Source organism: Strigops habroptila, chromosome 9 (genome assembly GCF_004027225.2).
Source record: "Strigops habroptila isolate Jane chromosome 9, bStrHab1.2.pri, whole genome shotgun sequence".
In the NCBI taxonomy this organism is placed as follows: domain Eukaryota; kingdom Metazoa; phylum Chordata; class Aves; order Psittaciformes; family Psittacidae; genus Strigops; species Strigops habroptila.
In genome coordinates, this window is record NC_044285.2 from 20123373 (window position 1) to 20136474 (window position 13102).

The following is a 13102-nucleotide window of genomic DNA, read 5'->3' on the forward strand; positions in this document are numbered from 1 at the left end:
CCTGTCCCTCCATCCCTTGTCCAAAGCCCCTCTCCAGGTTTCCTGTAGCCCCTTTAGGCACTGGAGCTACTCTAAGGGCTCCCCTTCAGGAGCCTTCTCTTCTCCAGGCTGCCCCAGCCCAGCTCTCTCAGCCTGGCTCCAGAGCAGAGCTGCTCCAGCCCTCGCAGCAGCTCTGGGGCCTCCTCTGGCCTCGCTCCAGCAGCTCCACGTCCCTCTTGTGCTGTTGCCCCAGAGCTGGATCAGGACTGCAGGGGGGGTCTCCCCAGGGCAGAGCAGAGCAGATGGGCAGAATCCCTTCCCTCGGGTGCTGGATGCAGGCACTGGTATCTGCACTTCCAGCTCTAGTGCTGCCAAGCATTGGATAACCAGAGCTCTAATATCCTGGGTGCTGCAGCGTTTCCTGGAGCTCTGGGAAGAGTGAAGCAGGAGGAGCGGGAGCAGAGCACCGAGGCGATGCTGAACCACCCCGGGAGCTGCAGTAACACCATTTTGGCTGCCCAGGTTCTATTTTCTTGTCCCAAAACTAGGTTGTGAGGATGGGATCAAGTGCCACTGGAGCAGCTCCCGGTAACAGAGAGACCCCACAGACCCACAAAGGGGTTGCAGCATCATCCCCATTTCCCAGCCTTTGCCTGTGCGTCACCATCCCCGCTCCCTGAGAACAGCCAGGACAAAAGACGGAGCCTTGTGCTGTATTTCCTGACAAAACCAGCAGAAGGAACATTGGAGGCTGGGTTTTATTCTGGGCTGCATTTTCCCCGACCTCCAGCTGTTTCCTTTAAACACAATGAGCCACAAGCTGGGGTTTGCTGTGTGCTTTGGGGCTGCGTTGGAGGCATCCCCACCCTCACCTCCGCTATGACCACATTGTTCGGTGAGCTATTTGGGGCTAGCACAGGAAGGTCAGCTCTTGCAGCACTTCTCCAGGCTTCCTCCAGCACAGGCAGAAACAAAAGCCTCCAGAGGGTTTGATTTCTTTCCCAGAGCTGGTTTTGGGGGATTATTTCTGACTCCAGCCTTGCAGGCGGCTTTGCACAGGACAATAGACCCAGGAAATCCTGTGTCTGCCTAAATGGGATGCAAAAGCTGGTGAGAAATCCTCCCGTAGCTGCCTGCTTGCTCCATGCAAAGCACCCAGGGCATGTGCTGACCGCAGGCTCATCCCAGATGCTGTTCCAGCTATAGCATCCCTCTGGGCAGCTTTTCCTGGTGGGATTGGAGTATAGAGCAACCAGCAAAGGAGCCAGCTGGAGCCTGGAATCGGGATGCCCCCAAGGGCCGGGAGATGGGGAGGGGATGGAGAGGTGCTGCCGCGTCACAGGAACGTTTTCCATCCTCCCCATCGCGTGGAAGAGATGAGCCCGAGCCCTCTCCTGGCGTTTTCCTTCTATTACACCTCATTTTGGGCTCAGCCCGTCCAGCCCTTCTGGGACACACCTGAGACGGCCGGAGCCGGTCCATCAGCATTCCCGTGCGCCGTCACAGCTCTCCCATGGGTGTCCTGCCCATCCCACCTGGCACTGGCTGGCAAAAACTGACCTCATTTGTCTGGATCGGGAGCCCGAAACCATCCCACCCACCCTCTGCCTTCACCCCCTGCTCCTCCTCTTCGCCCAACCTGTTTGCCTGGTCTGTGATGTGTCTGTGGTTGATTCACAGGGGGGTTGCTGCCCTGCAGCTATTCCCTCCTTTCCCCTGTGGATATAACCAGCCTGGGGCTGCTGTCTGTCCGTCCATGCACGGCTCTTGGCTCCTTCTGCCCATAGGCCATGCTGGGACATGGGGATGTGACGCGGGTGATGCTACGCCACGAGGCGGGCGATGTGAGTGGGAAATGCAGCTGCTTACTAGAAATGAGGTGCTGGGGAAGTTAAACACCAGATAAATCACTCTTCCTCTTATGTGGAGCCATGATTTTCCCCCTCCAGCCATGAATTTCCACACCAAGATCCCCGCCAGAGGACATGTCCCATCAGGGTGAGATTCCCCATCCCAGCTCAATGGAGACCCCAAAACCAGGCACAGACCTGGCAATTTCTAGGTCTGCAATTGCACACAACTGAATAAGAGGAAATTCACTTTAACGAAGCAGGACAGTGAAAATGAGCTGGAATTGCCCTTGTTTCAGTTTAAGCTTGTCCTGGCCTGTCACCAATGAGCTGCTCTGGGTGCTCCAACATCCTCCTTTCGGCCCTGAGTGGCCCAGAGATGCTGCCCAACACATGCTGGGTCATCCCCTTCTCTGCTCCAGGGGAAAACCCTTCAGCAGAACCTGCTTGATGATGCTCAGGGCTGTCAGCAGCTGGAAGTTTTCTCTTTCTCAATAGAATGTTATGAAAATGATTTTCCAGCCCCACAGTGAATCATGGGGGGTTTCTGAGAAGCAGCTTTGCTGTTGAAAGTCTCCCAAGCACCTGCTGGTGGGCAGGAGCTGGAAGCTTGCAATGAATGGATCCGCTCACGCAGAGAGCAGGGAAGCCCCCAGCATGAAATCACTGTTGGAAAAGACATGAAAGCCACCATCCTTCCGAAGCAAGAGGTGCGAGGAGCGGGGAGCTGAGCAGCACGGGCCCATGAATGTGTCCAGGTTGTGTTTTAAGGTAGGAAAGCAATGCAGTCAGCTCCATGCCCTTTACCCACTCTCCATCCCAGCGATGCGATGCAGTCCCTTTGCTCTCCCCCCCCACAAAAGGCCTGCTTCCAGCATCACCCTGGTTGAATTCAGCCCCATTCTGGCCAGTTCCCATTGGCTCTGCGGGGCAGAGATGCAGGAAGGATGAGCTGCCAAAACACTTTCCCTCTGTGTGTCTCAGCATTCCCAGCCCCAGGAGCCTGAGGGATGAGGTCAGGAAGGAAGATTTGGGTTAGACATTAGGCAGAAGCTCTACCCTGTGAGGGTGCTGAGGCACTGGCACAGGGTGCCCAGAGAAGCTGTGGCTGCCCCATCCCTGGCAGTGTTCAAGGCCAGGTTGGACACAGGGGCTTGGAGCAACCTGCTCTACTGGAAGGTGTCCCTGCCCGTGGCAGGGGGTTGAAGCTGGGTGAGCTTTAAGGTCCCTTCAACCCAAACCACTCTGTGATTCTATGATTCCTAGGGAGATTAGTCACCCACTCACTCTGGAGCTGATACGCACCAAGAAAGCCCCACGGGTGGAAAGTGAGAGCACGACACCCGCAAAATGCCACCTCTTAGCAAGAGGAAAACCCACTGGAGGGACCCTCCTTGTCCCCAGTGGGGTGGCACATGGAGGAGGCCACTGGGGGAGGAAGACTGTGTTTCAGCTCACTGAAAGCACTAGAGGACATGAAACCCAAGTCAGGCGGGTTTGTGGTTGAGCTCTGCCTGCAGAGGTGGAGAAACACTTCCCATGGGTGACGTGCTCACCTGGGGGAGCCACCAGCGCCCCGTCCCCACTGCTCTCTCTGGAGGAGCGATGCTGCAGGTTCCTGACCTGTTTCCTGCCCGGAAACGTTCCACCAGAGCCCCCCAACCACATGGGTTCCTGCCCCCCCCGCTCGTTTCCGTTGTGCTGAGGGTGGAAACGCTGCTGGGTGAGCACCTCCCACGTTTGGAGGCCTCACAGCTTGGGGGGCACAGAGGGAACAGGGCAGAGGCCCCCCAGAGGGTGTGTGGGACAGGTGAGGGGTGATGGAGCCTGTGAGCTGGCTCCAGACACTTGGGAGGTGTTGGAAAGAGGGGGCGCGGAGGTGACACTGGGTGATTGTCACCTCCTGGGGCTGGGGACGGTGGCTGATGGGGCCACATGGCTCAGTCGTATGGCCATGTGTCCCTCCATGTCCGTTAAGCCCATGTCTGTGTTTACAGGAGCACAAAGATGGCCCAATTGCCCTGGACTGACCCTGTTCCTGCGGCCAGAGGGGAGGCAGCAGGTCCCACCAGGACAGGGATGGTGCAGGGGTGAAGGACAACGGGGTGACACTGTGCCACCGTGTGTGTGGAGCTGCTCTGGAGTGCACAGTGAGCTGGGGGGTGCTCACCCAGGGAGGGTGTCATATTATAAGACTGTGGCAAGTGGGACAGGAGGGGACAGAGCTGGTGCCTGCAGGGGAAAGGGACACGGGCAGGAGGGGACAGAGCTGGTGCCGGTGCCGGCCCCGCGGCAGCAGACGGGGCAGACGCGCCCCCTGGTGCCCGCCGCTGTTGTCGCAGCCGCCGCGCAGCCCGGCTCAGCATTCCCGGCCGCGGGCATCCCCCGCTGCTGCCTCGTTCATCCCCCCACTTCCCAGGGAAAACGAAAGGCCGCGGGATGTTGCCCCTTAGGGACCCCCGGGTCACCCCAAGGGACCTGGCTGGAATCCTCCCATGCCCTCCAGGGACACCCCAAAGACCCCAGGGACACCCCAAAGGGATGGCCCAGAAAGGCCCAGGGACTCCCCAGTGCTCTCCCCGACCCCATTATCTCTCCCATCCCCTAAGTGGCTGCCAGAGGGTGTTACTGGGCCTGCGAACAAGGGACCTTATCAGCCACCAAGTTCGGCACAGGCCATGACACCCCAAAAAGCCGTTCCCTCCTGGCAGGGATGGAGGGTGTTTGGGGTTCCTGATGATGCTCTGGGGCAGGAGAGCCCAGGAAGGGGGGATCTGCCTCCCTCAGCACCCCATGTTGCAGGGAGGGCAGAGGTGAGGTCCCCCAGCAGTGGCCAAGCGGTCCCCAAGGCCATGACCCATCACGCCCAAGCTTTATTATGCCTTTTGTCGCCTAGTTCACTGGTATCACTTACTCTGCAGACAAAACAGCTCTTCCCTTGCAGGCTGGGTTTTCCTTTCAGTGGTGACATGTCCCCCCTTGTCACCCCATGCCACTTAAGACCTGGGCATGGCAAGGCTGGGGGGGCGTGGGGGGAGGTGATGCTCCCCAATTCCCTTTGGCTGCCCCTGCCCCACGGGGCGAAACGCCCTGTGCCCGTCCCCGTCCCGCCCGCGGCGGGAGGCGGGCGAGAGCATCAATCCTTGAGTGAGGCCAGGCAGGAGATAAGCGCAGAGCAGCCCCGCTCCGTCCCACCGCCGCTCCCATGCTCGTCCGCGCTGCGCCCAAGCCAGGCACCCTGCGGGGATGTGCCCCGGCCCTGTCCCGCTGGGCTGGGGAGGCTGTCACCCCCGCTCTGCCCACCCCTCGCCCCTTCAACCAGCTGCCCGGGGACTGGAAGGCCGGCTGGTTCAACCTCTACCGCTTCTGGCAGGAGGGCGGCTTGCACAACCTGCACCACATCATGGCTCGCAAGTTCCAGCAGTTTGGGCCCATTTACAGGTGAGGCAGTGCCTGGCTCCTGCTTCCCTTCCTGCTTCCCGGCTCTGGCAGCCTTTCCAGTTGGGATGCTGCTGCTGTTCCCAGCTCCGCTCCAGGCGAGAGGGTGGTTGAGCTGCTGGAGCATCCTGGCTTGCTGTGTGCCGGCTGGACTCGATGCTATGGTGAGGGGGGCCAGGGGAGACCCGCTCCTTGTGGATGCGGGATGTTGGGAGGAGGGATTCTGCACCCTCCTGGATTTCCATGGGGTCTGGAGCTAACATCCCGACGAAGAGGGGGTCCTGGTCCAACGCCCCCCTGCTGTGCCTGCCTGAGCCCTGGGGGGGCCTGATGCTGAGCTGCTGCATCCCCTGGGATGGGACCTGCAGGCGGGATTTGATGGGATGTGAAGGGGAGAGTGGTTGATTTGGGGGTGCTGGGTGAAGGTGGTTGATCCGGGGAGATGAAGAGCTGGGAGGGGTGTCATAGATGGGGGTCAGCACATTGGGCTGACCCCTCTCCTCACCCCGGCAGGGACAAGCTGGGTGTCTATGAGAGCGTGAACATCATCACCCCCCGGGATGCTGCCACCCTCTTCCAGGCAGAGGGAACGCTGCCGGAGCGCTTCAGTGTGCCCCCATGGGTGGCTTACCGTGACTACCGCAACAAGCCCTATGGAGTGCTCCTCAAGTGAGTGGGGACCCCCCGCACATGGGGTGGTGGGAAGCTGGAGCACCAGGACGGTGATGGGGATGTTTGCTGGTGGCGGGGGGGACACCTCTAACCCCCCACTTTGGTGTCCTGCAGGAAGGGGGAAGCCTGGCGCTCAGACCGGCTGATGCTCAACAAGGAGGTGCTATCACCGCAGGTGGTGGAGGGGTTCGTGCCTCTGCTGAACCAGGTGGGAGAGGACTTCATCCGGCGGGCACGAGCTCAGGTTGGGAAGAGCGGCCGGGAATACTGGACGGCCGACTTCACCCACGAGCTGTTCCGCTTCGCCTTGGAGTGTGAGTGTCAGCAGTAAGACATGTCCCCCCCTTGCCCCGAAACACCCTTTAGTAGGAGGTGGGCAACGTGCCGCGTTTCCTCCAGCTTCATCCTCAGAGATGGGCAAACAAACTTTTGCCGTAGGGTCTGGAGGGGTGTCCTCTCTCCAGACAAGTAGAGAACAACTCAACATTGCTGATAAAACACCGCTTTATCACCTCCTGGTCACCAACGGGTAGCAAACCCTACCCACCAAGGGATGCCTTCATGGCCCCGTGATGCTTGGAGCAAGCAGGAGGTCCCCATAGCCACGGGAAGGCTGGAGCTGGCCTGGGAGGGTGGAGGGGTTGGGGATGGGTCCCCTCAGAGGTGCTGTGCTTGCAGCCGTGTGCCACGTGCTGTACGGGGAGCGCCTGGGGCTGCTGCAGGACTTCGTGGACCCCGAGGCGCAGCGCTTCATCGACGCCGTGACCCTCATGTTCCACACCACCTCGCCCATGCTCTACCTGCCGCCGGCCCTCCTGCGCCACCTCAACGCCAAGACGTGGAGGGACCACGTGTGGGCCTGGGATGCCATCTTCTCCCAGGGTGAGTGCACCTCTTGTGTCAGCCAAAGACCCTTTGAGAGCTTGGCTCCGTAGCGCAGCATCATCTCACCAGTGGGGAGACCTTCTCCTGGGTCTAACCGTGCAGCACAGGGCCACCAAGCCCAGGAAGGCTTTCCACATCTGGAGCTTGTGGGATATGGAACCATCCAGGAGCGATGGAAGGGCAGGTGATGGGCATCACATCGAGGGTAACAAGTCTCCCAGAGAGGCTTGCGGCCTCAGAGAGCTTTTGGTACCTGGTACCCCCCTGTCCACCCTCACCCATCACCCTCTGTGCCCACCCAGCCACTGCTCCGTCCTGCAGCAGGGACCATGGAAAAGCCACCATCATGGGGCAGCGATGTCCTGTGGTGCCACATCTGGTGCCTTCCTCCTCCACCATGGCCCCGGGGGAGGAAGGCCACATGTCTCCGTGTCTCCTCAGCGGATAAATGCATACACAACGTCTACCGGGACCTGCGCCTGCAGCACAAGAGCACCACGGAGTACATGGGCATCCTCTGCAGCCTCATCATGCAGGACAAGCTGCCCCTGGATGACATCAAGGCCAGCGTCACCGAGATGATGGCAGGCGGGGTGGACACGGTGAGGGGCCCGCAGGTTGCCTGGGCAGGGAGGAGGGCCCGGCTGGTGCTGAGCTCGCTCCCTGCCCTGCTCCAGACCTCCATGACGCTGCAATGGGCCATGTTCGAGCTGGCGCGGGCCCCGGGGGTGCAGGAGCAGCTGCGGGCAGAGGTTCTGGCTGCCAAGCGGGAGGCGGCGGGCGACAGGGTGAAGATGCTCAAGACCATCCGGCTGCTCAAAGCTGCCATCAAGGAGACGCTGAGGTGAGGAGGGACGGCAGCAAACACCCCAGCCCCTTCCCTCCTGGCACTGCTGGGATGTCATGGAACAGGGTGGGACATGGGCAGGCTGGGTGGTACCCAAAATGAGGTGCATGAGACCTGTCCCCCCTAGGCTGCACCCTGTGGCGGTGACCCTGCAGAGGTACACCACGCAGGAGGTCATCCTCCAGGACTACCGCATCCCTCCCAAGGTGAGCACCGGGTCCCTCCTCACCCCAACCCGCTCTGCATGGGGCTCTGGGTGGAGGAGGGACCTGGAGCACGGATGGGTGACATCCACTGGGGCTGGATCCCATCCCTGCACCCCAAGCACCAGCGAAGCCCCATGGGGAGCCCAGACCCACAGGGCTGATCCTCCCTCCCTGCAGACGCTGGTACAGGTCGGTCTCTACGCCATGGGCCGGGATCCTGAGGTCTTCCCCAAGCCGGAGCAGTTCATCCCGCAGCGCTGGCTGGGGGCTGACCCCAAGCACTTCAAGGGGCTGGGCTTTGGTTTCGGCCCCCGGCAGTGCCTGGGGCGCCGGATCGCTGAGCTGGAGATGCAGATCTTCCTCATGCAGGTGAGCATCCCGCTGCTGGGACACGGGGACAGAGGAGGTGGCACATGGGTGTTGGTACTGACAGTGTCCTGCTCCTCCATCCATTCTATTCTCCTCCATCCCAGATCCTAGAGAACTTCAAGATCGAGACCATGAGAGCAGTGGAAGTCGGGACCAAGTTCGACCTCATCCTTATCCCAGACAAACCCATCTACTTGACCTTGCGGCCGCTCGAGTCCCTGTTGTGAGGAGCCAGATTCTGGGAACATCCATTTCGTCTCCTTACAGCCTGACTCCAGCCCAGGGCTGGGATTTGGGGGACGGCTGGGACGCTTTCACGGCCACAGCCTTGGCTTGCTGCATCCCTGCCTGCGCTCCAGCGTGCTCAAGGCTGCGCTTACGCCAATGGGGGAGATAAACCAGAACAACCCCAACCCTGCTGCTGCCCCACGGTGCTGTGGGGTGGGTGGGTGCTGCTGCAATCCCCAGCTGCTCGGGGGTCCCCGGGGTGGTCCCTGTGGCCATGCTCCTCCCGATGCTCTGCTTCGCCTCTGATTTCCTCTGTGATTTCTTCATGTGGAAAAGCACCGGCTCCTTTCTGGGCAGCATTTGGTGTCTTGGTGTCTCTGGCTGGGTCAGGGCAGGGGGCCCAGGGGCTGGGGGCTTCTCAGGTGGGCCGTGGACATCGCTGGCAGGATCTGCTGGGAAAGGGGAAAGCTCTTGGGAAGATGTAAATCCCTCTCTGGGGAGCCTCAGGTGTGGTGAGGGGGCTGCAATAAGAGGGTCTGGGGTATCCCAAGGGATGGGGTGGTGGGTCAGCCCTAGAAACCACCCTCTTATCCAAGGAAAACCCCCCTGATGCGGGATGGTGGAGACCCCCCGCTACCCCTCCATGTCTGTGCAGGCAAAGGGGTGACTCTGAGCCCCCCATATGGGGTGTCCCTGGTCCCCCCGGGTGCTCACCGTGGTGGGGACATGGGGGAAGCCGTGCTCCTGCTCCAGCAGACGGGTGCCCAGCTCCTGCTTCTCCCGCCCCCAGCTCCGCGCCGCCTCCTCCAGCTGGGACAGACCCAAACCAGGCTGATTTCACCCCAGGAGTGGGGGACATAGATACCCCCACCCTTCCAGACCGATCCCCAGGGCCCCCTGCCATGGAGTGGGGTGATACCCACCTGCTTCTCCAGCACCCTCCCGCGGGCCTGTGCCTCCTCCAGCCTGGCCAGCAGGGACAGCTTCTCCTTGCCCCCAAAGCCACCCTGTGATGGGGAAAGGCAATGCCACATTCCCCACTTCCCACCCCCTACTCATGGGGGTGGCTATGTAGGGGGTCCCCATCACCCCCACCCAGGTGATGCCTCTAGCATTGCGGGTTACCCCCCTTCTGGGGTGCATGGATCTGCCCCCCCATCCCAGCCTTGTGCCCCCCTCTCTGCTCTCACCGGCAAGGCTGGGGGCTGTGGGGCGATGGGGGGCAAGTGGTGGGGGGCCCTTGCCAGCTCCTCCCGCAGCCTGCAGTTCTCAGCCAGCAGCACGGTGTACACCTCCCTGGAGAGGGCTTCACCTGTGGGATGGGGTTCGGGGGACAATGGGATGTGTCCTACACCCCCTTCGTACAAAGGTGGGGATAGGAGCAAGTTGTCACCTCCCCCGGCACAGGGATGGATGTGGAGGGCTCAGCATCAGTGCTGATCGCCCACCGCAGCCCATCCCATGGTGCCATCCATCAGAAGGGGATGGTCACCAACTCCCCAACTGAGGGTCCCATCCCCGTTTGCACCCACCTGTCAGCTTCCCAGTGCTCCTGCCTGTCCCAGCAAGCTTCTCCTGCAGCACCCGCTCCATCGCCTCCATCACCTGCAGGAAGGAGCAGAGCCAGCCCCATGTCACCAGCTCAATGCAAAGCTGTGGTGACCATCACATCTCCCCAGCCACCACAGCCCTGGGATGGCGGGATGGGCCAGAGGATCCCATCTGCTCCACAGAGCATCGTGCCTCCCAGTCTGTCCTTCTCGCCCCAACCTCATGCCCCACAACCCACCTTCTCCTGCTGCCGCACTGTCTCCTCCAAGCCTTTCATCTTGGCCACCTTCTCCTGGCACCTCCTCAGTGCAGTTTGCTGCTGTCGGTGGGCTCGCTGCAGCAGCACCAACTCCTTCTCCCGGTCGTTCTTCTGGGAGGGGAGGAAGGGGAAAAGCCCCTAGAGTCTCTGTGCTGAGCCTCAAGCCTTGAGGCATCACTTGTTGGGCCAGGAGATCCCCATGGTGGGGGTCCTGAGCCTCTCAGGCCATGGGTATTGGGGTGATGCTCTCCCTGTTGCCCCCATGCTCCTCCACCCCACTCTGACCCCGGCAGCCCCCAGTGTCCGTACCCGGATCAGCTCATTCTGCAGCTGCTGGACACGGTCCTTCAGCCTCCTCATCTCAGCTGTACCAGCCACCAGTTGATGCTTGAGGGTGGCTGCAACAGCCCGCGCCACGTCCTCATCACCCGAGCAGGGGCCGGGTGCCAGGACAGGGGTCCCCAGTCCCCACTACGCACCCAGCCTGTCCAGCAGCTCCTCCCGGGTCATGACGTCCGTGTCCCCATCCATGAGCAGCTCGTGGCCCAGCTCGTCCTGCGAGGCCAGGCTGCGCCGCAGGTGCCTGTTCTCCACCTCCAGGCTGGTGACCTGCTGGCGCAGGGACAGGATGTCCCCGGCCATCCGCTTCAGTGCCAGGCGGTAGCTGCTTGCCTCCTGCCAGCACGGAGCAGAGCTGCTGCCAGGCAGGGCTTTCCCAGCACCAAGAGCCAAGCACCAAGAGATGGGTCTTGAGGATTGTCAGATCCACCATGGAGCTAAGAAACATCCAGGTTTCCCCCTCTGCTTGCAACCAGCCAGCCTTCTCATTCCCATTCATCCATCCATCCATCTCTTTTCCATCCATCCTTCCTCAACCATGCATCCTTCTCCATCCATCCATCCATCCATCCATCCATCCATCCATCCATCCATCCATCCACCTTTCTCTTCTTCATCCATCCTTCCCTAACCATGCATCCTTCTCTAACCATTCATTCACCCATCCACTCACCCACCCACCCTTCTCTTCTCCAACCATTCAATCTTCTCTCCTGCCCCTCCAAACCTTCACCTCTCCACACACTGACTATTCCCATCAACCAACAGATCCCCCCCATTTCCCCAGCTCTTCCTACCATCCCCTTGGGGAAAAAACAACTCTCCCAAAGGATATGGGGTGGGGGTGCTCCAGCATTGTTTGAGCTGGGGGTCACCCTCAAGCTCTGAGTCTTATGGGGCTTTATAAGTCTTTAAAAGTGGTGAAGATCAATGGGAGGATGTGTGCTTTACACCAATGAGCCTGGGGGGATTTTAGCACCCGTGTGGCTGGAGAATGCTGTGCTGGGTGATGCTGGGGGGGGGAATCATTCTCTAAGGCAGGTTTTCCCCCTCCTGAATTCCTCCGTGCCACGCTGGGCTGCGGGAAGCATCCCGGCAGCGGGACCTTGGCTGGAGGCAGCCGTGCGCCTGCAGCTCCCCTGGCGCCTGCTCCAGCCTTGGGGATGGCCTTGGCCAGCGGCCCGCAGGGATGCAGCAGCATCACTCAGCCTTGGAAGGGGGGAACGGGAGGGAAGGAGGGGGCAGAGGCTCAGCTCCTTCTCCCCATCTGCCTGAGAGCTGTTGATCCAGGCCTTGGTTCGTACTCAAGATAAAGCCCCCTCCAGCCAGATGCAAGAGCTGCCCACCCAGAGCTTCACTCACGTGCAGCACAAAGCTGACAGCAGCCTGGCTTCGGTCCCCACGGGAGCCAGGACCTGCCTTGGGGACGGTGCTGTCCCCCCATTACCCCCTGCTCCTCCCGGATCCCTGGCACTCACCGGCTCCGGGTGGTCCCCAGTGATCTCCTGGGACCTGTGGAGCAGAGAGCAGGGACATCCTTGGCCAGAGTGAAACACTGGCAAAGCCTTGGCCAAGGAACCCTCTGCAGGAGACACAGGAGCCTGTTTGGGGTGCGGGTGGCAAGGCACGTGCTGGTGGGGATGCGGGTGAAGGAAGAATGGAGGGATGAGGAGTAAGATGGGCAGCAATGGGGCAGGAGGGAAAATATGGGGAGAATGGAGGAAGGAGGAAACCATCCCAAGGAGGATGAGAAGGAGCCAAGAGGGGGATGCAAAACTGGAGAGGTCCCGGTACCTCTGCTCCTCCGATGGTGCTCTCATCTCGTGCAGGATCAGCTGCTTTCCAGGCAGGATGCTGGCCATGGCATCACCCGCTGGGAGCGACACATCGTCCTGATGGAGCTGGCAGGAGACACCAGAGGGTGAGGATGAGGAGCAGTCTGGGGAAAGCCCTCCAAGAGGGGCAGCAAGGTCCTGCAGCCCCTTCCCCACAGAGGGAGCAGCTCTCCTGGAGCAAAACACCTTCGCTTTGGGTTCAGGATCCAACTCTGCCCCAAAACCTTTGGCATCACTGGCTCCGGCGCTCCAAGTGCCCCCCTTTGGGGATGCAGCATGGTTGGGCCACAAGGCTGGAAGACCTTCTTCTGAGGATGGGGACACTTCGAAAGGGGTGCATCCTCTCATGGCTGGACCCTAAAGCCATATCCCCGTCCCCACCACTGCCCCCACCACTCACAGTGGAGGAGAAGGGTCTGTAAAATGTCATCATCCCCACTCCTGGGGTGCCCCAGTCCCCAGCACCCTGTTCCTGTGTCCAGCTCTGCCTGCCAGTGGGTTGCCAGGTTCTGCCTGCCCCAAACAAACCACCCTCAGGGAACAAATCCCATCCCTGTGATGGACTTAGGGAGGTGCCGGGGGGTTGGAGCATGAGGAAATGCTTTATTCCCAGCCCTGTTCTGCTGGCAAAGGGCTTCCATCAG

General features: G+C 60.8%; 2 protein-coding genes across 2 annotated transcripts in view; one reads left to right on the forward strand and one right to left on the reverse strand.

The window, feature by feature from the left end:
• The first annotated feature begins 5215 nt into the window (after positions 1-5215).
• On the forward strand, positions 5216-8826 carry LOC115612444 (cholesterol side-chain cleavage enzyme, mitochondrial). The gene is made up of 9 exons (XM_030496663.1): positions 5216-5270; positions 5781-5936; positions 6054-6253; positions 6618-6821; positions 7266-7426; positions 7502-7668; positions 7799-7877; positions 8055-8246; positions 8351-8826. The coding sequence occupies exons 1-9, from the start codon at positions 5233-5235 to the stop codon at positions 8471-8473; spliced, it is 1320 nt and encodes a 439-aa protein (XP_030352523.1). The 5' UTR covers positions 5216-5232; the 3' UTR covers positions 8474-8826.
• Positions 7225-13102, reverse strand: part of CCDC33 (coiled-coil domain containing 33) — a 42727-nt gene continuing 36849 nt past the window's right edge. The window contains exons 14-23 of the mRNA XM_030498079.2: positions 12418-12524; positions 12102-12135; positions 10764-10893; positions 10594-10682; positions 10264-10395; positions 10007-10079; positions 9665-9786; positions 9398-9481; positions 9189-9284; positions 7225-8923 (exon numbers count right to left, since the gene is read on the reverse strand). Of these exons, the coding sequence (XP_030353939.1) occupies positions 8861-8923; positions 9189-9284; positions 9398-9481; positions 9665-9786; positions 10007-10079; positions 10264-10395; positions 10594-10682; positions 10764-10893; positions 12102-12135; positions 12418-12524 (930 nt within the window). The 3' untranslated portion in view covers positions 7225-8860. The remainder of the gene's footprint in view (positions 8924-9188; positions 9285-9397; positions 9482-9664; positions 9787-10006; positions 10080-10263; positions 10396-10593; positions 10683-10763; positions 10894-12101; positions 12136-12417; positions 12525-13102) is intronic.